This window comes from Homarus americanus, unplaced genomic scaffold, assembly GCF_018991925.1.
Source record: "Homarus americanus isolate GMGI-L3 unplaced genomic scaffold, GMGI_Hamer_2.0 scaffold51859, whole genome shotgun sequence".
NCBI lineage: Eukaryota > Metazoa > Arthropoda > Malacostraca > Decapoda > Nephropidae > Homarus > Homarus americanus.
Window position 1 is genome coordinate 10,258,979 of NW_024711292.1, and position 23,522 is coordinate 10,282,500.

At 36.3% G+C, this 23,522-nt stretch overlaps 1 protein-coding gene across 2 annotated transcripts in view; it reads left to right on the forward strand.

Moving 5' to 3' along the window:
• LOC121878267 (adenylate kinase-like) overlaps positions 1–19,845 on the forward strand; it is a 46,695-nt gene extending 26,850 nt beyond the window's left edge. The window contains exons 5-7 of one of the 2 annotated variants that reach the window (XM_042384390.1): positions 599–713; positions 12,301–12,381; positions 19,101–19,845. In XM_042384390.1, the coding sequence (XP_042240324.1) occupies positions 599–713; positions 12,301–12,381; positions 19,101–19,129 (225 nt within the window). In that variant the 3' untranslated portion in view covers positions 19,130–19,845. Of the gene's footprint in view, positions 1–598; positions 714–12,300; positions 12,415–19,100 lie in introns of both variants that reach the window. The other variant, XM_042384480.1, reaches the window with a different exon arrangement.
• Positions 19,846–23,522: the final 3,677 nt, after the last annotated feature.

Genomic DNA, 23,522 nt, shown 5'->3' on the forward strand with positions numbered 1-23,522 from the left:
TCAAACTAAATGTGTTCACAATTGGTTAGCAGACTTGTTATTATCTAAAATAATGTTAAATACCTGAACTATCAAAAAAGCAAATGTTTTCAAGGCTTTAGCACTTCAGAGAGGATGTTAGAGAAATTTTAAATATATATCATAAAAGGTCAATATAAATATGCGCTTATGCACGCACAGTCTGGGGGGAGGTAAAATGCTCAAGAGAACCAATCTGCTATTTGTAGCTATAGACAAGAGGTGGGGCTTACGGGCCAGCTTACCTTGGAAAGAGTATAGTATTTGATGACAATAGATTGTGTTAGTAATCAGAGGCAGTTCCATTACACACCATCAGCTGATGTGATGTTGCATGGAGAAATTTTTGTTTCTGATAAAGAAATGGTTGGTTGAGACAACGTTAAGAAAGTTATGGGCGAGGAAGGCATTAGAGCTATTTCTGCACGAGACTATTCACAGTGTACAGGGGAAATGCATAAGTTCACTTAATGTTTCTTGGAGGATATTTTACACAATATTTTTGATAGCCATGAAGGGAAGAGTATTAGCCATTTAACAATATCATGGCAAATATACTGAGCTACTTAGTGTTTCTTAGATTACTGGGGAACACCTAATCAGGAGGTCAGATGACAACCCTGAGACACTGTTACGAAGGTTGGCATCTTACCATAAGCAAACATCCCCGCTTGTCAGCTACTACGCCAAAAAAGGTAAGTTCCGGGTTGATTTTAGTAAAGTTTTTTGAATATGAAATATTTGGAAGACAGTAAATATGAACTTATAACATAATTTGCAAAACCTATGGAGAGAAAAGTAGGAAGTGATGAATTGCAAATGTCAAGTAGTTACAAAAGATTAAGGAAGGAAAGGGGTATAGTAAATGAGACTGGCACACTCAAATGTAAGTTATTCGCAATTATTAAGAGTGCCCATCATTGTGCTCAGATGGGAGTGAAGGTGTTGCTCTAGGACCAGATTCACTAATGACTTACAATCATTTTTTTATCCCTTTGGCCACCCTTAAGGCTGAACAGGTGATTCAGTGACAGTTTATGATGCCCATAATCGAACTTATCATACAGCAAATGCTACATAGTCCCCCGAGCACCTATAAACTTCCACAAGGCAGAAAAAAAGTCACATAACTCTAATTTTCTCTATTATACAAGCCATACCAAAACACAGCTGCCAGAGGAAGTTCAAGTGTCACTAGTGAGAGTGAAGCTATGAATATGGGACTCCTGTATGTGTAATAATAATATACAGTAGGTTCTCAAATTTCGCAAGTTTTTAATTTGACGTTTTTTATTTGGACACAAAAAACACTACACAATTTCAAATTTCGACGGCGGAAACTCGAATTTCGATGGGTTTGAGCGGCCCGTCAACGTTCAGATGTGCACAATCGTGTAAACAGCGTAATTTTGTACAAAAGATTCATTATTTTTTATTACTGAATGTCCTTTTGATTGAATTAATGTTTGTGTGCAAAATGAACAATACAATTAATTAATAATACGTAAAATATTAAAACACACGAGGAGACGAGACGGCATTGTTTTTGTTAATGTTTACAAAACCAGTGACTGATTGGTTCTACATATAAAACTGAAGAAAATAAGACCCTGGTTGTAGCTGTAGTAATATTAATGTAAAAAAATTGATTTGGTTGTTTTAAGTAATGTTATTTAATATTAATAAAGGGAACAATAGAAGTAGCTAACCATTAATGGTAAAGAAAAAAAGTGAGATCGCGTATGTAAGTGCGCACATGTGAAAACATATCGTCATTACCCTATAAGAATATGAAAGCAACACTTATTTACTGTTCTTATATATATTTTAATTAATGTTTCTGAATTAAAAAAAAATTCTACCCACAAGTTTGTGGTAAAGTTGAAAACATAAGGACAGCCAATGTTGTTGTGTGTGATTTTACCCGGATGACGAAGTTGCCAAGTCATCAGGTTCAACTCTTGCTGAAGCTGTAGAGCATAAAAACTTTTTTTGTGTTGTGTTTATTTAACTTTATCTGTGTTATTTTTGTTGGTTTATTAGGATGTTGCTTTATTACAGGTAGTAATTCGCCAAAAAAGTAGGGTAAATAAGGAAAAATTTAGCCAAACATCAAAAGTACCAGACTCAAATTAATTTTCGCCATTGGAAGTTGGATTTAAATTTGGACGGTTTGAATTTTGCATGGTTTTTAGTCTAAATAGGTGTCCAAATATGAGACCCTACTGTAATAATAATATTTATTCAGTAAAATTGACATGCAGGATAAGCATGTTTATAAACTATACAGTTCAGCATGAATATAGACACAGTGCATGGTAAACAGTAAGACAACTTGATCAAAGATAGTCGACAAAGCTGGAGTATTATTGAAAGTTTATTTGATAGAATTCAACAAGCATTACATTGCACTTGGACTACCCGAGAGTGGCAGATCGCTACCACAGTATGTACAACATTCAATAGTTTAATAATATAGAAACTCACTTTTTTCTCTTGCTGTTTCTAAATCTGTTATGTATTTTTGTGTTAGTTTTGAATTGATTAATTCCATTACTGGTTTTGATGTGGTTTGGTAACTTGCTCCAGTCTGTTATATAGCAGTAAAGAAGAAACTAATGATTGCTTTAGCTGATGACTGTGCTCTCCAGAGGAAAAGGGTGTTTAGGGATCCTTTTGACCCTCCACAAATTGATGACCACCTACTGCTACTGTATTACCGATTTCCATGGAGGGATATACTCTGGCTATGTGACAAACTACAGTAAGATATTGGTAGTTTGACAAAGAGGTCTCATGTGGTCCCAGTGCATACATCTGTGTTAATAACTGAGGTTTTTTGCAAGTGGTTGTTTCCAGAGTGTGGTTGATGATGTTACTGGCTTAAGGGGATCGTCCCTCTGAAAGATAAAAAATTATGAAGAAATTTGATTTTCTGGAGAAAAAAAATCATCTGAACTGGTAAACTTTAGCTGCGTTACTGCCAAGTATGAACGACCCCTTACCCTATAGATGGTTTTAGGTGATTCTCGTTTTCTGTTGTCATAATAGTATTGAGTAAATTACATTTATATATTTTTTTTTATATGTTACATTATTTTATAAAACTATTAAAAGAATCCTCTGGCAACACCTATCAGCCAGTCTGCCGAGTTGAGATCATTTACTCCATGTTGTGTCAATGCTCAGTGTAAAGTCCTGGGAATTAGGGATAGAAATCCCTTACCAGACTAATCAGGTTCTTAATTTAGGAAAGTCAAAGACCATGTTTTCCTGAGGAATAACAAACAACCGTTTGAGATTGACATCTCTTTACTATAAAAAATATAATACAAAACTCTGACACCACTCAACAAACATCAAATAATTATGGGAGTCAAACAATTAATGGAGTTAATCAATTAAGGGAAGCAAACAATTAAAGGAATCAAACAAATAATGGGAGTCAGCAATTAATGGATTCAAACAATTAAATGGAGTCAACAAGTGATAGAATCGAACAATAAAGGGGAGTCAGCAATTAATGGAATCAAACAGTGAACAGATATTTCCTACAGCAGTGGCCCTGGGGGAAGGTTCTGGAACACGGTGATCCACACTCAGGGTAGGGAAGCGTCCATTCAACTCCACACTCGAGCAACGTCTTGAAATGGCAGGAGAACACCGGGGAACAGACAGAATGAGATGAACTGACGGTTGTGGTATGTGGTAGTGGTAGATGTCCAGAGAATTGACAGTCGATAGGTGAAGGTCTGGGGGGACAGCCCACGAGTCCAGGACCTATGATGAGATCACAGCCAGAATTTGACGAACAGCGGGGTAGCTAGATAGTGACTGTATGGCGGCTGGGTTGAATCTGCCGGTGACCCAGATAGTCGCTGCCGTTCTCACCTCTGTCCAACCGCCCCAAATGTCGTCCGCACCAGCAAACGAGCGAGTTAGCAGCGGTAACCAGCAGGAAGATCGTTTCCGCCCTTACACTCGGCTAATCCGTATGGAGAGCAAACCTATGTTGCACGGCTCGTGAACCTTCCCCCTCCTTTGCCCAAAGTATTTGCATAGATTCCTCAGTCATTTTTAGACCACATCTTTGGTTATTAGGCATTTTACTTGTTCTCCCTTATGTTTGCTACTACCAGCCCTTCCCTTATGACACTTTGAAGCAAGATGCTTCTCACCTGACACCACATAAGAAGAAAGGTAGACAAAATTCGGAGCATGAACCTGGGTTATACTAAAGAGTTTTACGAATCTGGGTCATTCTAATGATTTCTAAACCTGGCAACAAAGATAAAGGTCTTGTCTTTTGGCACCCTTGCTCTTTAGAAAATGATATTGTGCAAAATCAGGAAGGCACCAGGTTTCACGAACATTTTGTACATAAAATTGGAAATAACATCAAAATTTCTTGGAAGATTTTAAATTTTTAACAATATTAAATTCACCAATAATAGGAGATTATTAAGTACAGGTATCCCTCATTTAACATTAGTTCACTTCATGATTTTATAAAATTTAAACCTATATTTAACAATCATCAATTTTCAATTTAGCAAACTTCGATACACTGGGAAAAATTTGAGAGATGTTGGAAAAACTAGAGATTCTGTGCTCCAAGTGTGCATCATTACAACGCTAACGTGGCATAGAAAAAAAGAAAATACTGTATAGTATACAGGCTGTCCCCGGGTTAGGTACGAGTTCTGTTCCAACGGACTTTCTTAAGTCGAAAATGTACTTAAGTAGAACTACATACCCTGTGTGCATACCATATTTACAGAACAATGTTTAAAATCCCACCATATCATTGCCTAGGTCTTTATATACATCTAAAATCAGTTAATTTAAGAGGAAAAAATAGAATAACAAAATTCAGTACATGAAAGTAAAAAATTAAGTCATTTAGTAAAGGTAGTAGGTAGTTGGGGGGGGAACTACTGCCTGGGAAGTTATTGGAAGCATAATGTGTTGTCTAATGGTAGACCCTGCTGCCATATGGCTTCACAGAAATTGTGACCAAGTAAGATGATAACTTTTTAATGTTTGGGGTTGCTACTTCATTTTTAGCAATATACATTAACCTTCTTGGTTATGTCTCTTTTATTTTCTTTATTTTGTAATTAATTTTCTCAATGTATTTATGGTATTTTTTCAGAACTCTTATATATATATTTTTTTTTTTACTTTTATTCTCAGATTTACTTAATTATATTCTGTTTTGTGGGTAAACTTGGAAGAACCGCATTATTATCTTAGAGCTGCTACCACCACCCAGGCTTTCTTTACAATATAACATCTACAATTAACCCCTAAATTAAATTGATAGCGTGATAGAGACGAGAAGTTAGGCACGTGAGTTATCAGGTGTATTTTCAGGGATGGCATTTATTAGAAGGAATGAGTGGTGATACACACATTCTACTGAATCAATACTGTGGTCCCTCGATTAACGAACGGTTCTATTAACGAATTAGCTCCCATAAGGATTTTCAGTTTGATTAACGAGCAAAACTTCGATTAACGAAATCCTTACAACAAACATGTTTTGTTGTGGGCATCAGCTGATCAGCTAGTCCTCCAATACAGTAATTGGTTTTATGTTTACATTTCTTTTCCAGTGAACTAAATGTCAAGAAAGTTAGTGTCTTGAATATTTCTGCATTTTTTAAATTAAAATTATTGGTCATATTGAAATTTAGTTAGCGTATTGATAATATAGACAGTATAGGGAACAGTTTTTGTGCGCCCATCAGCTGATTGAATCACCCAACAACGCTTCTCAGTTTAACTTTGTTTACAGTGGAATGAATATTGATTTTCTTGGTGTCATGAATATTTTTGCCTTTTTACATTAAAATTATTGGTCATTCTGAAATTTAGTTAACATACTGATAATATACAGTGCAGAAATTATTATGAAACCTGAAGAAGGCATTAGAACCAATGCACTCTGTAAAGAATATGGCATGTCATCATCGACTGCCTCTACAATCAGCTGTTTGACATTGTAAACAAAGCTGCCGGTAATACAACATACACACCTCAAAGTAAGTTAAAATACAGTATTCTAATGTTTTTTATTTATTATTGTACAGTAATGTATTTAGTTTATATTTAATGTTTTGTTAATTATATTACTGGTATACAGTACTTTGTATGAGTTGGAACCAATATCCCATTGAAAATAGATTCGGTTAATGAAATTTTCTGTTTACGAACTACTGTGGAACGAATTGTGTTTGTTAACCGAGGGACCACTGTACAGCTGCTCCTCGACTTAAGACGGGATTAGGGACCCAAATCCAGGTCGAAAGTCGAAAATGCTTAAATAATACATAGACAATCTAAAATGGGTGTCTCTTTTTCTTCTCAGCACCGCAAAGCTCTCACTTTTAAGCTTGCCAGCCATTTTAAAGTGAATTACAAACTAAAATTTTGTCAGTACATAGCGCAATCACTAACATTGGGACTCGAAAATACATAATTTGACAAAATTTTGGTACGACTGAGGCGGTTGTATGTCCGGGTGGTCGTAAGTCGAGTAGGTTGTAAGTTGAGGAGTAGCTGTATATATTAAAAATTAAATCTGAATACTATGACAATTTAAACCTTACTCAACAAAATTAGGTTCAATTACTGATTACGTTACTTTAAAACTCGGAGAAAACAGTACTGACCAATAGGTCGTATGCATTATAAATTACACGCACCTCTAGTTTTATACGGGGGTTACGTTCTTGAAAACCACCGCTTAATTAAAAACGAGTAAATTAAACATAATTTTCCCATAAGAATACATGTAAATGGTACAGGTTAGGGGACCCATCAAATGCAGTCGACCCTCGTTAAAACGGACTAATAGGGGGGGGGAAGGGTGTCCGTTTTAGCCGATTGTCCGAATTAACCGATTTAGGGGTTAATATTACATTATACAGCAATGTGTATGTTCATTTGAGTGCCCCGTCATAGAAGTCCGTTTTCTTTCACTTCAGCACTCCTGAGTCGTCCGTTTTCTCTTAATCTTAGAGTGCACCAGAGACTGTTATATCTTAGTAGGGACACAGAATTTGATATTGCAACTGGGGTTGCAATTGTTGATGCAACTTAGATATGTCTGATTACAGTTGGAATATTCAAGATCCATTGTGAGTGATGTTTAAAGCTTCAACTGTCTTTATGGTTGGTAAAACTTGTCAAGTCTGTCAGTCTGAATGGCATGTGTGAGGCCTTGTGTTTGTACAACCGCTAAATATATAATGTTATGATAATTATCAGAAACACATAGGCATAAGGAGGTTTATTACAAAGTGATGAAAAGGATACTGTACAGTGGCTAGTCCACAAAACATGTAGCTATGTCTCTTTATTTGAGTGCCCCGTCATGGGAGTCCATTTTCTCTCACTTCAGGACGCCTGAGTCGTCTGTTTTCTCTTAATCTTAGAGTGCACCAGGGACTTTGTTATTTCTTAGTAATGACACAGAATTTGAAATTGCAACCCCAATTGCAACTGGGACAATCCCAGAACCAGAAATTTGATATGGACAGTTCAGATTTCGTCCGATTTATCCGAAATCCGGATTAAAGGGGTCCGAATTAACGAGGGTCGACTGTACTGCACTTAAAGCAAGCACGCGGCCAACTTCCGACACACGCTCTTCTCTCTGAAGGCGGGTGATCACATTTAATTTCACGTCCATTGTGATTGTTTTTCGTGCCTTTGGGCACCCCAGAGGAGGCAGATGGACGTTTTCCAGACATGCTCAATGGGGAAAACAGCGTTTAACACTAAAAAGGTATGTGATAAACACAATGCAAATGAGAGCACAGAGAAAAAGTAGTGCTGGTGTGAACTGAGAAAGCGATACGCGGGAAGCTTGCTGGACGTCGTCACAGTAGTAGTGCAGAATACTTCATGAGCATCATTATCTTCATCATTAGTAGTAATAATCTTTATTATTACCTTATTATAATAATTATTATTATTAATAATAATATTAAAATCGCTGATGTTGGTATGACCAACTTTATAGTAATAACTTGCAAGCACCTCACCAGGCATCACATGCGACTCCACTGCCAATAATAGGGACGGAAAAATAAATACTGATTGGCAAATACGATTTTTATTATTTAATTTTTTTTTTTTTTTGGGGGGGTGGGTTGTACAGTAAGACGAGTGTTGTTTATGGTGATCATTAACTTGTTTTATAGTATTAGCCCACAATAATAAGAAAATTTGCAGAAAAATGCAATTGTTGTTGGTTTGAAGATCAAACAACTGTACAGTACATCATTGATAGTTATTCTCATTCAACTCGCGATAAAATAATAACTATTCACAGTACTAACTTTTAGTTTTCACAGTTCGCTAGGAGGGGGATTGAGCTGCACGAAAAAAAATAATAATTAACCCTCTAGCTTAACCCTTACGCCCCGGGCTAGGGTGGTGCCGGTCGTACCTCACACACGGGGTAAAACAAGAAAAATCAACTTATCCAAAAATAATTTTTAACCTTTATAAATAAAAAAACATTAAAAAAGACACAAGAAAAACTATATATTGTCCCTCTAGAAATTCCGTGGCGCCTCAGTGATAAGACAAATAAGGTAAAAGTTGGTGTTTTTACGTTGAGCTGTCGCTACGCACTTAGGGGTCATTTTCTCCGCTTGCCTTGTTTGGTAGAGCAAGTCAGTTTTATAAATAATTATCAGAATAATAATTCCACAAATAATACATTTATAACATAATAACATTATCATCCAGTAATACTACACTACTTTTAGTAATATTACTTGATACATGATATAATGGACAAACAATGAAAAATAAACAACAAAAGAAGGTACTTATAAAGAAACTTTCCTCTGACCACACATAGGGTGTTGAGGTGGTGGTGTTGGTGATACTCTGACGCCTAGCTAGCTGTTGCCAGCGCTCGTGAGTAGTGACACTTTGTACATACATATACATTTACACTACTGTATTTACAAGCACGTGCCTCATTGTTTTAGAATGTTTTCTTTAGAGTGGTACTCCACAAGGTTTACAGAGACTAACGTCACACAACATACACACTAAGTCCATGATTGCACCATCAAAGAAAGCACAAAAATAGTCCATCTCACGTGATTCTTCTGTACAAGGAAAATCAGGAATAATTCCACCTGATGATCGTCTGAAATCAGGGATATCAGGCTGAAAATTACTGCCATCAGACCAAACAAAGGTATCCATTGTCCCTTGTCTTAGCTGTGAGCGGACGGCGGGGATACGCCGTCCTAGCTGGGCCTCGCTGCTAGCGTCAAACTCATCCTCACTTGCCTCTAATACATCGTCTAACTCGATGCTACCATCAGGATCACTAGGCATATAATCACTGCTTTCCTCACCACTTTCACCAGATTCGACCACAACAGCACTCAAATCAAATAGTTCTTTCCTTAACTGGCTACCATCCAACCCACAGCAGCGACGCTTGATTGGAGTGGAAGATGACCGGCGACTCTCCATGACCACTGGGAAATGGTTACTGACCACTCTGAGCCCACCCACGCTTCCCTCCATGTGCTGTGACAGACAAATGAGGCATTGCGTGGAAAAACTAACACAAGCACCGTTCTCATTTTTTGTCAGGAAATGCATTCAAAGTTTGCAACATTCAAAAACTGATAACACGGAAAGTATTCTAGTTAGAATTTTGCAGTTTGTTTTAAATCGAAGCTGAATGTTTTTAAATTATGCATATAATTTTCTGCAACAATACTGTTCATCTCACCTAACCTATCCAAAAATAATGTTTCCTTAATGTTTTGTAATAAAAACTCGGGTAAATGGTTTTGTTTTCCCGATCATGATTATCATTATAAAAATACACCCTAAATTGGTTTTCCACTGTGGGAGGCGTCACTGTCATCAGGATCTGGGACACCGACTCCCTTGGTGGCTTCTGAGAATAAAACATTACTGGAGAGAAGCCTCCTCCAATCAACATAAAGGGCTCTGGCTGGGCCTCAACATCATCAACCTAGTCACTATCACTTGATATTGTTGTGTAGTGACAATAAACAACCACAAACGGCGATATTAATGAAGAAAAGCACACTCCCTTAGTACGAGATGCACCTCCTCCACACTCAAGCTTCAAAACAAGGACTGAAAAAAAGTGCGCCACCAGCCCTGCCCGCCATGCAGTTCTGCTTGCTGATTGGCTGCCTCCACCATAAAACTCCCTTCTTACCTCCAAACCCCCACCCAAGCCCACAAACACATTTACATCCTTATGACATAAGGCCGTATGTTTCACACAGAATTTAGCGGATGTGCTACATTCACCACACAAAAATGGTCAAAATGTCTCTTCGATGAGATATGGACCAGAGCTAGGTTTTTGTCTGTATAATTTTAATCATATGGTCAGTGGCATTTTTGCACTTCAGCCATCACCTCATGAAAATAGGGTGTTTTAAGAACCTTTTGCAGTCATAAACATGATTGTGGCCTGGGTGCCGCTTGTGCTAGTTTCTCCACTCAATGCCTCAAATAGTCACGCTGGAACCTGTTACCTTGCGATGGGCTTTCAAACAGTGGCGGGAAATGGAGCACGTTCTGGAACGTCACCCGGGGCGTAAGGGTTAAAAAACAAAAAAGTTATGGTTGTTTGTACTTTGAAAATTTTTAAACGCGTTTTTCTCAGCTTTTTGAATTTGCTGCTTCGCCCCCTATGAATGCGGAGCGCCTCGAGTATAGTATATTTTCATCAGTGACCACAGGGGGTAAGGATAGATTTGGTTCTCAAATTGTTTGGGGGTAAAATTTAGATATACTGCAGATTTTTATTTTTGATTGATTTATTTCTCTGTTTATTTTATTTATTTTTCATCTATTGTTAACATGTTAAAATATTTTATACATCTGCCAATAAACAAGTAAGCCCGATTTCAGAATGGTGGTTTGAAACCGCATGAAGGTTTAAACCAAGGATCGAGCGAAGATTGAAGTCTGATGGTATTCAGAGCTCTGGCTTGAGCCAACACAAAGATTCAAACCGGGTTTGAGATGAGATTTGTCGATCCTTGCTTTAATCCAGCTTGGAGGCAGGTTTAGCAGTCGATCTGTCATTCAAGATAGCAAGTCAACGTGAATTTTGACAAAGTGCACTTTTCGGCGATATCGTCAAATTGGAAATTTTGTAGAGAGGAGACTGACGGTAGATAGGCAGAATTCTATCAATTTTTATGATATGCAATTCAGACAACGATGTAGGTTCAGAAAAGGAGATTTCCTCGATATTTTCCGTGATATGGAGCATCTACTTGACAGACCTGTTGGCTATGGTTCACCTCTACCTTCCATTCATCAACTGATTAATGCTTTAAGAGTCTTTCCAATGAATAGTTTCCAGGTAAGAAAGATTCTGGTTACTGAATGAGATATGGTAATGTGTTACAACACTTTAGTGTTTCGGGTCCATGGAGATCAAGCAGATAAATGTAAAGAACGCTGCCGCATCTTTATTATGAGTTTTTCTTTACGAAAACTGTTTTGGTGTATTTTCTATATAATTGAATCTGTTGAGTGCATTTTGATTTTAATGTATTAATAAAGGAGTCTTTTTTTAACATTACTAATCAGGGGAAATGTGAGGTTAAAAGAATGGAAAGAAACATACCCTAACCAAACCTAGTCAGGTTACTATGCCCTACATTGATTCATCTTGCTTTGGTTATGAATATCGACACCTGTCCAGGATTATATCTACAATATAACAACACAGCCATGTTGTAACAGTACCATAAATCATTATAATTTTATCATAATTTGATTTTAATTATACTGTAGTAACAAAAGTAACTTACAATGTGCAAGGAAAGATTTCTCCTCCGTAAAACTCGTTGAGTGATAGTTGCCGCCATAATCTTGTAAACATTGCTCTTGATGGTGATTGGATGTTGAAATGGTGTAATGAAACTTGATTGGCAGGAATCCTTGTATCGTAATTGAAGAAAATGCAAAAGATTACCCGATCCGGGGTTCAAGCCGATGTTCTGAATATGGGTAATCCACTGCAGGAAATCTTGGATCGAGGAATCCCAATTCTCACGCCTGAGCTGAGCTCAAATCCCAGGCTCAAACCACCATTCTGAATTCGGTCCATACTCTACTAGTTTGTTCCTTAGATTGATAATATTTGAGTGAAAAGCAGTTTCTTGTAATTGAAATAATACTGTATCTGTATATCATGACAGCATTTTGATTAAGTAAAACAATTTTACTCCTCAGGCCTTCACCACCGGATAGATGCCTCCCGTCCTGCAGCTGAAGTTTTTGCTACAATTAATACTATCTTTGAAAATGCTAAGAGTAAGGACATAGTGATGTTTCTATAAGGACCAGGTACTCCAAATCTCCACATTGGCATGCAATTGCTTTCCTAACATAGATTAAGAATGCACCGACTAAAAAGGAAGTGATCAGTTACCTCTGATTATGTACACTCAACAAAAACTTCTCAAACACCTGGGCACGATGGATGTGAGAATGAGCAGACTGGGGCTTGTGATCTCGGAATGGTTTTAGATTCTTCGTTCATTTTTCAGATTGCATAGTGCTTATAGTGTTCGGGAAGTTTTTGGTGAGTGTGTACCTAAAGCTAACAGTTTGTTGACATAGAAATTACAGGCTTTTGTTTCTGGTATTGAGGGTGATAACTTCATATTTAGGTTTCAAGTTTTACTAATAAATAATGTCAACTCCATTCCACGATAGAATAAGGAAAGTGCTGCAATGCTGTAATTCTAAATTTTGCTGATTACTAACCATTTTTTATTTTGTGGTACAGTACTGCTAGATACAAAATCATGTATTGCTCCTAACTGTTAGTGCTTGTGAATAGTAATATCGCCGTTAGCCGGAATCCCTCAAACCCGGAACTCTCCGAGAGCTGGAATTGAATTTTCTCGGAAAATTGCTCCCAAAGCCGGAATTTTCCGGAAAATTCTTGCTTTGGGATCGATTTTCCGAGGGGCACGTTTTCCGAAAAATTCAGAGAAAATTTTCCCGAAAGCCAGAAAATTCCTGAGATGCAGGAGTTTTTCCAAGTTTAGAGATGAAAATCAGGAGCATTTTGCGAAAATTCCGGGGATGGGGGGTATTTTTGCAGGCTCGAAAGATGGCATAATGGGCAGTTTCTGGAACTTCAGAGAACATTTTACCGTTACCCGAAAATTTCTGGGGATGAGAAATTTTTTCCGGCTTTGAGAAATGACGTAATGGGCAATTTCTGGAACTTCCGAGAACACATTACCCGGAAAATTTCGGGGATGAGGGATTTTTTCCTGCTTTGACAGCTTTGAGAGAGTCGTCTCCTTACTCGGAAATTTCTCATTCCCGGAAGTTCCCTACACCAATTGTTCCGGCTAACGTAGATATCACTGTACTTACAAAAAAATCTAAATGTGGTATTTTTTGTTTCTGTCTATGAATAATGATTCCAGCATTGTGACAATTCTCTGCATTATACCCTATACTTGTAAATCGTGCAGTCACTTCACACGTGATAGCCTTTTGTGTTAATACTTTTTTCAAACACATGAACCACATCTTTCATTATTGAGCAACTCGCACATAAATAACACCCTCCTTAACTTGCTAGCTTGACAGTGGTACATTTTCATTAGGGTGCTGCAATGTGTAGTATCTGCCCTATAGTACATGCTGTCTTTTTGTATACACAATTACTGTTACCACCATAATCTCGTGAAGGATTGCAGCTTGGTTTACAAAACAAATATCTCCTCATAGGTCAAAAGTGTATTGGAGGTAAGTGAACTTGGCCCACTTTTTGAGGTTGTGGGGTTAGTTGATATCGAACAGTATAACCATTGTTGTGAAGGATTGTGGTCAGGCTTGCTAAAAATATACCAACAGATATTGCATCATTCTGGTCTATTTTGTAAGGTCAGTGGAGCTATTTCATATCAAATAATATTAGTGTAGTGTATCTTCAAACAAAAATTGTAGAAGGGTTAAGAAGTGCATGGAAGTTTCATATTCCTGTTTTAAAAGTGTCTTATGGTTCCCTAAGTTATTTCTTAAGTTTTAGCTCCAAGTTGTACTTACACCATTATATCATAAATGCCAGTATTTTATCTCACATTTACATCATAGTTTATCCTCACTGCTCAGTACACATTTCACTCAAATTTTTTTATTTCTTTGGCTTCCCATTCTTATTACACTCCACTCCACACTAATTAACTGTTCCTGCTTTCTTAATAATACTGTACCACCCTGAGCTTGCATTTTCATGGAGCCTTATTTGAACCATATAATAATTGTATTCACTTGTGTCTGTGCTAAGTATTTCATGATTGATAGTATTATTTTATCTCTTAGATTTTTGGAAGTTTTTTTCTTTTGTTTCATAAATTTTTTTTTCTTTAATTCTAATATGGAGTATCTGTGTCCCATGTTGTCTTATGTAAGCTAACTCATACTGTATTTGTTACTTATAACTCTTGCATTTCAGGATATTATTATTTTTTTAATTTTGTCTGGGTGTAACAGCAGTGAATTCAGTAAAACCTCGATTAACCGACTTTCGGATTAACCGCTTATCCCGGACCCCTAAAATATTATTAATATTTTTTTACGGGGATTAGCCCACCCGGGCACAGGTCACTGACCCACATCGGGGCCTGGGGGGCGAAAATGTAATAATAATGATAATGATAAAAACAATAATAAAGAACCATAAAGAAATGCAAAAATTAAAAAAATTAAAAAGTGTGAAACAATATATGTATGTTGTGTTGTCAATAGTACGTGAAACAATTGAGACCCTGCATTTGTGTGTAAATGAGGCAGAAAGTCAGATCAGCAACCCGGGACTTGGTCACATTTTTCGTGATGTCATATGTTCTTTGACTTTTCCTATTTTTTTTCACAGTTTCTGTGCTCGTTCATATTTATTTACTAAAGTGGTTAATGTTTTAAAGCAAATGCTATTGAAATATGAATGGCAAATGAACAAAAATGAATAGAGGGACTTAAATGAGGTAGGTTAGGGATAGGTACTTTAAAAATGTATGTTTTATTTCCGTCGACTTTATTTACTATTAAATGACCCTTTGGAATTATCGGTCGACCCCTTCCCCCCTTATGTGGGCGGTTAATCAAGGTTTTACTGCATATTGTATTCAGTGTTGCAGGCCTTTTTAGTTAGTTCAGTTGCAGGTGATACATTATTTACAATTTTGTATTTTTGTTTTATTATTTTTTTTATTTAATTATTTTTTTATTTTATTTTATTTTTTGGGGGGGGGGATACACCTTCAAATTTATCATTGTTTCCCATTATTTTCAGCAGTTCCATTTCTCCAAGAAATTTTTTTAATTTGATTCAGAAGTATCAATTCAAGTACTGTACATGATTATTTATATATGAAGTGTGTTTTTTAGGGATGGCATTGTGAAATTCATACCTTAAAACAGATATAATTTTAAATAACTTAAAAGGCTTCAGCATTGTATAAGTTTTTGTTTTAAGGGCGATCAACTTTTCCAATCAAACCATCTGTCTGGTGCTGAATGACTTGAACCAAGAGTAGTAAGCTTCTCACTCATTCACTATCAGCCAACTTCTCAAAAGGCTTCAACAGTTGGGTAGATGGTATACGAATATAAAGATGATACACTCAAATATAAAAAAAAAAAAAAAAACTCCAAGAAATTACTATAACCAACAAGGAGTAACTTGCACTCTGAGTGACCCGTGTTTCTTGCTTGCATCCTGAGGCGGAGGATAGTGTGGCTTTAGACCATCACGTGGCACCACTGAACATGATCTTGCTGCCCACCAGATACAAAAAAAGTGCAGAGAACAGCGTCATGACCTGTACATGGCCTTCATCGACCTACACAAGGCCTTCGATTCAGTCAACGAGGAAGCCCTCTGGCAGACCCTCAGCTGTTTTGGCTGCCCACCAAAATTCATCACCATTGTGAGGCAAATCCACGATGGCATGAACGGCAGTGTCCTGCACAGTGGCACGCGGTCTGAGTTCTTTCCCCTCCAAATGGGGGTAAAACAAGGGTGTGCTGGCACCAACTCTCTTTTCCATTTTCTTGGCTGCCTTTCTTACTCGTGCCACTGCCAATTTAGCCGGCGGGGTGGACATCGAGTACCGAATGAAGGGTCTTTTCAACATAAGACGACTCCAGGCAGTAACATAGGTGTTGGCAGCTTCCATTACTGAACTTCAGTATGCAGACGACATCACCCTTGTTGCTCACATTGAATGCAACCTACAGAAGATCCTGAACACCTTTGGCCTTGAGGTAAATGTACGACTCAGATTCTCTTTCAGCCACACCTCCACCATCCATCCAGCTTAACGGTACTATCCTCTCTAACGTTACCCACTTTCGGTGTCTTGGTTCCCATCTGTCCACCACTGTGGACATGGATGAAGAGATTCAACATCAGATAGGATCGGATGTGCATCTCAAGCTTTTTGGCAAACTCCATACCTGTCTTTAGCTGTAGAGAGCTGAAATTATCTACGAACTTGCATGTACATCGAGCAGTGGTCATCCCTGCTATATTGCAGCGAGACGGGTCACATTCCATCCTCTGAGTTCGCTGGGAAGAGAAGAAAACAAATGCCAGTATTCTCGCTAACATCAACTTAGGAGCATTGATGAACTACTACACTGGACTGGCCATGCTACCTGCATGGACAACAGTAGACTGCCAAAGCAGCTACTTTACAGTCACCCAACGAATAGTAAATGTAATGCTGGCGGGCAACTGAAAAGGTATAAGATTAGTCTTAAACCTGAAAAAAATGCCAAATTGGCCCCCCTCACCTGGGAGACAAATACTCCACACCGTAACGCTTGGAGGAGCACCACACAAGAAAGTGTCAATACTTTAGAGTTAGCCGGACTGCATATCGAGGCAGACAAGCGGCAATGAGAGAAAGATGCTGCTGCCGCCCCTCCCGCATTAGATGTAGCCTCTTTAGTCGCCTCAGAACTGTCCAACGAAGGTGACATCCTTAATAGCTTGTATCATTGTATCATAGCTGGATGATCGTTAAACTAGATTTTGAGTGACAGCAAAGTAGAGTAGTAGTGTGTGTCTACACACACACACACACACACACACATACAATACAGGTAAAGGGAATATACACATAAAGGGAATATACATTTCTTTGCATACGAGTAAAAATTTACACACACACACACACACACACACACACACACACAGAGGTCAGCAAATAGTATTTGCAGATTTGGCTATTCACTGTCATTTTGAGACTCAAACTCCCATGAATTTGAAGGGCATGCTGTATTACAGTCAGCTGAGTGAAGTGTCTGCCTATTCTAGGCTAATTATGATAGGATCTGTTGGTGAGTACAATATATACAGTAGTATACATTATTATGTTACAGTATGAACAATACAGTATTGTACTTGTACAGTGGTGTTTGCATAAAGAACTACAGCTTCTACGAGCTGTATTGTTTACTCTTGGAAAATAACCATACTGTCTTTGCTGTAACACACAACTCTATTCATGTCTGTATCCTATAGATTCAATTTAAGATTATTTATTTAAAGCTACACCCACAATTAGGGACAGTGTTTTAATTTAAAGCGAATCTTCCTATTTTGCGCGAGTCAATCTGGCGCATCATATTTAAAATTTTGCGCCTAATGTTTCTCTGGGCACGCTACACTGTCCTAAGGGCAAAGCTGTACTGTATATGTACTCAGAATAATGTACTAAATGATTACTAAAATTTTTGTCTAGTGCAAACTATAGCATGATTATATTCAAATTAATCACTATCTTATAAGAATTCCAGTAATGTAAATTATATTCTCCCCGGTCACTTGTGACATTTTATAAGCAAAAAACAAAAACTCAAGCTAAAGGACATAAATAAACAAATAAATACTTCACTAGACCTTAGGTGCCACCTGTCAAACATGTCACTGTCCCCTCCCTCCCTCCCCAGCCAGGGTTTGGTGTTTTAGGCTTTAAAGTTTTTATCTTATAATTAATCACTTTCTTATAAGAATTCCAGCAATGTTAATTATATTCTCCCATGTCAATTCAGTGACATTTTATAAGAGAAAAACTTGAAGTTACTCATAAGGACAGATAAATAAATAAGCACTAGACCTTAGCATTAACTGTCAAACATATCACCTCCCCTCCCTCCCTCTCCATCTTCCCAGCCAATAAACAGACCATTTTGCGTCCCTTAATTTTAGCTGTGTTGATTTATGAGTGTTTGTTCTAACATAAAACTACAAAAAACATTGGTTTGAAATTCCACTATATCATAGCCTAAGTCCTTATATACATCTAAATTCACTTAATTTAAGACAAAAGAAATAGAATGACAGTAAATGAAAGTAAAAAATAAGTCCACGGGTAAATAAAATACTGTAAATTTCAAGTTTATCCCCGTTCGTATTTGTGGGCATTCATAAGTCGGGGACCCCCTGTAATATGAGACCACTAATCCCCCACCTTGCCTCCACCTGATATTGCATCAGGTGAGGTCAGTTACATGAGACCCACTAATCCCCCACAGTTCCATGGGAGTGGAAAATACCAGTCTTTGCAATAACACACAACTTCATTCCTGGAGTTTCTAACTTAATTAGAACTGCATTTACTGACCCCGGTAGTTTAGACTCGAGGAAAACATCCCCAGCTCCCAGAAATGTTCTGGGGAAGTGGGCTACTGTCCGTCTGTGCAAGATGTCTAGTTTAGACACTCCGAAACTTTTCCCGGTAAATGGAAAAGATTCCGGGGATAAGGAATTTTTCCGGGTTTGAGAAAGTCGTCTGGTTAGCCAGAAATATCTCATTCCTGGAACTGCTCTGCACCAATTGTTCCGGCTAACGGGGATCTGACTACTAGTCATTTTAAGTAATATTAGTTTTAATTCATAAAATTTTTAAAAACAGTACAGTACTAGAAAATGTAGAAAGCTAATACTGTACCCAGTTTATTGAGTAAATTTAACCTTATTGTCTTTTATCTTCTTTCAGAGTTTGCATCCAGTATAGGTGTGCAGTAACAAGTGATCATAGTTAGCAGATGTTCCATTCAATTCCTGAGACAACCAGCAGATTTGACTGCCATTAATAAAAGTTTTGAAATTTGGGTAAGGAATGGTGTAGTTGCTATTTGCAACTGCCTTCAACCAGCGGATATAACTGCCAGTGTGGTTAAGGATGATTACTGTTCTGTAAAGTTAAAGACAGCAAGATAGGATAAGGGAGCTCTAATTTAGCCTAAAACTTTGATATTGGACATTACAACAGTATCTACACTTAATCAGAAGTATGTACATATGTGTATAAATATTTGTAGATAAATATCTATATATACTGTACTGATCTACATTGATACAGTGTACAAAGTGTAAGTTCAGTTGTTTTTGTTTTTATATTCATTATGTGGAACTGCTTTCTCCCATATTTTTTACTTAGATGTTATTACATAATTATTGTAGGCTAGATGTTGGGAAAACATAGTAGTTATGGGCAATACTGAACTGGAGATGATTATGGAGTGGTTCAGAAGGTTAGCTGTATGTAATCTTAACTTGTTCTGTCTGCATTGAACAGCATTCAGTGATACCTTGTACAAAAAGTTTTCCTGTTCTTAGTGAGTATAATAAGATTTGCTTATTTCCTTGTATGTAAATAAGAATTTATAATGTACAGGGAGAATGGGGTAAGATGTCTGACAGACAGCTATATTTTTATTCTAGTAAACAGTGATTGAAAATAAGCTTGTTGATTTCCCTATTGCATGGGTAAAAGTAAACTAAACTGTTGAACAAGTAATAGGCTTTTTAAGTGGTTTATATATATATATATATATATATATATATATATATATATATATATATATATATATATATATATATATATATATATATATATATATATATATATATATATATATATATATATCGATAAAATCACACGGGAAAAGGGATTTTATCAAGATTTATCTTATCCACGTTTTCATTGTGGATCTACATGTGATATATATATATATATATATATATATATATATATATATATATATATATATATATATATATATATATATATATATATATATATATATATATATATATATATATATATATATATATATATATATATATATATATATATATATATATATATATATATATATATATATATATATATATATATATATATATATGAAAACTTTCTTTGTCTTTATGTGATTTGGAATACTGTGGTGTGAGATTATGAAATTATTATACAGAGGGGCCCCAAATTTGCAGATTTTTATTTCACGGTCCTCTATTATTCGCGGATGACACACTGGATGTACTCGAGAATGTCTGTGGGTAGTTTTAAAGTTGCTGGTATTTTTGTGTCTGGGACAGGGAGCTATTCCTTCTAGAGACAGTAATTTCCCTTATCTGTTTTGTAAATGGGTGTGCGTTTAGACACGCACAAAACACATACAAATAAATAATATTTGGAAAATTCTCTCACAAATAATCAGAAACAATTTTATTAAAAATGTGACAATCTACCCTTAAGTCCGTGCTTTGTTACTTTATTAATAAAGCACGGACTTGAGGTTAGACAAACATTTTTCATAAATTTGTTTCTGATTATCTGAGAGCATTTTCCCGTTATTATTTATTTGTATGTGTTTTGTGTGTGTGTGTGTATCTACACACACACACACACACAAAACACATATACAGTGGTCCCTCGGTTAATGAACGCCTCGGTTAACAAAATTTTGGTTAACGAATTACCTTCCATAAGAATCTTCTTACGAAAATATGTCAACATGTTTTGGCTTATTCACCAGCTGGAAGATTAGTCCGCCAATACAGTAATCGGTTCTAGGGCTTATATTCGTTTCCATTGGAGGAAATATCAAGAAGGTTGTGTTATTCAATATTTTTCCAAGTTTTATATTAAAATTATAAGTAATTTTAACACTTATATAACATAATTGCAGTACAGGGAACTAGTTTTTGGTGTGCCCATCAGCCACTTCACTCACCCACCAAGGCGTCAGTTTGTGTCTGTTCAGTGGAGGAAACATCTTGCTTGTGGCTCTCTTGAACACAGAGTAATTTTATGTTTTTACAGTGTAATTATTGGTCCTTCTGAAATTTATTTAACATATTGACAATATATAGCACAGTGCAGTGTTGATTTAAAGAAAATAATCTTGAATTACACCTAGTGAACTTAAAATTTTATTGGTGAAATTACTGCATCAAGCATGGGTCCCCTAGAATGATTTTTCCTCCATCCCCACTTCCTTCTCCTCTACCCCCACTTTTTCTTTGTACACAAGTAAAAATGTACACCCCCTCCCCCTCGATGGGTCAGTAAATGTTATTCATGGTCATTTTGAGAACCTAACCCCCGCTAATTTTGGGGCCCCTGGATATTGTATTTGCATCCAATAACTCATATTAGTGATCCTCCTTCTTCATAGATCATGTTCTAATCTGTTAAGCTGCTTTGAATATCATCTGAATATATGAACCTAGCCTTCAAAACATTTGCCAACATTCCCGTAATGAGTTTTGAAATCAGATGTTTTTATACTGGTAATATGCTTGTCGTAAAAAATAAATAAAAAATAAAAATAAAAGGTTTCATAATGGTATTATTATTTAGATAGGGCTTAGTCATAAATATTAGTTAATCGGGCAGGAATCATGTCTAGTAAAAAAAACTAAATTTTTTATATTTTTCAGATAAAGCCATTTCATTCAATTCAGTCAGTTAATTTATGCCCTTGTTTCTTGAATGTATGGTCATGTGTGACCTTTGTATTGTAAGAAGGAATTGAAAATTCATCATGTCACTCAAAATTTTTTGTCACCCCTGCAATGTTAAAAAGTTATGTTTCAGCTTTTGTGCTGAGCATTAAAATTTGCTGTTTGTAACACTGACAATAGTGAAATAATAACAAGTTATGAAAATAAGATAGGAACTAGGGGTAAGGATAAGGTAGTTTGAGCAAATGTTACCGATTGTAAAATAAATAATGGCTGGTATAAATAGTGATAAAAGTAGACCAAGAAATGTGATGGGGATTTAAAATAAGGTAAAGAATAGAATCTTTAGGATTAAGATGAGTAAAAGATAAAGAAATAGAAAGGAATCTCCTTGGAAGGATTGCATTAAGGATGAGAATGTGTTGTACACACATGTGATGTCTTTCTAGCTCTTAATCTGGAAGTGACTGAAGCCAATCAGTCGACTACATCACATTCAATGTCTCTGAGTTACAGTATTCCCAAAAATAATAATTATTGAAATCCGGATTAAAAATTTCATCAAGCATTGTTTTCAGTTATTTTGTAAGTGTTGGTAGCTTGTAATGTTATGGTTCAAGAAGATTGTTTCGCTAAGTATGGTTGTCCTGTTGAACCCAGGTTAAATCTCTTTTGAAGATGTTTAGCACTGTGTGCTTTTGGATGTGAAATAAAGGGATTTGTTGATTTATTTATTTCAATAACCATTTCCCCCAACTTTATGAACTCTTCATACCAGTCATGATTAGTAATTTGTCTCCATCTTAGTGGTGGGAGTCTGGTTTTTGTTTTCTTCTAACCATCCCTTGTGTTCTCCTCTTGTATCTATTGATCTGTAATACCATCTACTGGATTCTCATGTGCCAGTAGATGTTCACCTTGACCTTACAATTAGGTTTTGGCAAAGTTATTTTTTAGACCTAATACAATATGTGTAACTCCTGCCACCAATGGCATGTACAGGTTGACAACCCTTTATCCAAAATTCCGAAAACCGAAAGGTTTTTTTGTGGGGCAATTATTATTATTTTTTTTTTTAAGAGATTAGCCCACCTGGGCATAGATCACTGACCCACATCAGGGCCTGATGGGCGAAAATGTAATGGTAATAATAATTATTCATAGTAAATAAAAATTTTAATAAAAATACACCAAAATAAAATAATGATAACATTAATAATACAGTAATTATAATATATAATAATAAAATTAATAAAAATAACAATAATACAGGAGTATTGTAATAAAATGATAATAATAAAGAAATACAAGAATGAAAAAAAAAAATCAAGTGAGAAACATGATCTAGACCTATGAATTATTATCATTATTATTATAATTTTTATTATATTTTCGCCCCCCAGGCCCTGATGTGGGTCAGTGATCTATGCCCGGGTGGGCTAATACACACAAAAAAAAAAACTAACCATTCTGAAAACCAAAAAATTCCGAAATCCTAAATTCCTCTGGCCCCAAGGATTTCGGATAAGGGATTGTCAACCTGTACAAGTTTCTGGAAAGTGGGGTCCAAGACTCAAAAAAGGGACATTACAGGTACTCCTTGACTTAGGACCACCCCAGTCGTACCAAATTTTTTTCAAATTACATATTTTCGAGTCCCAGCGTT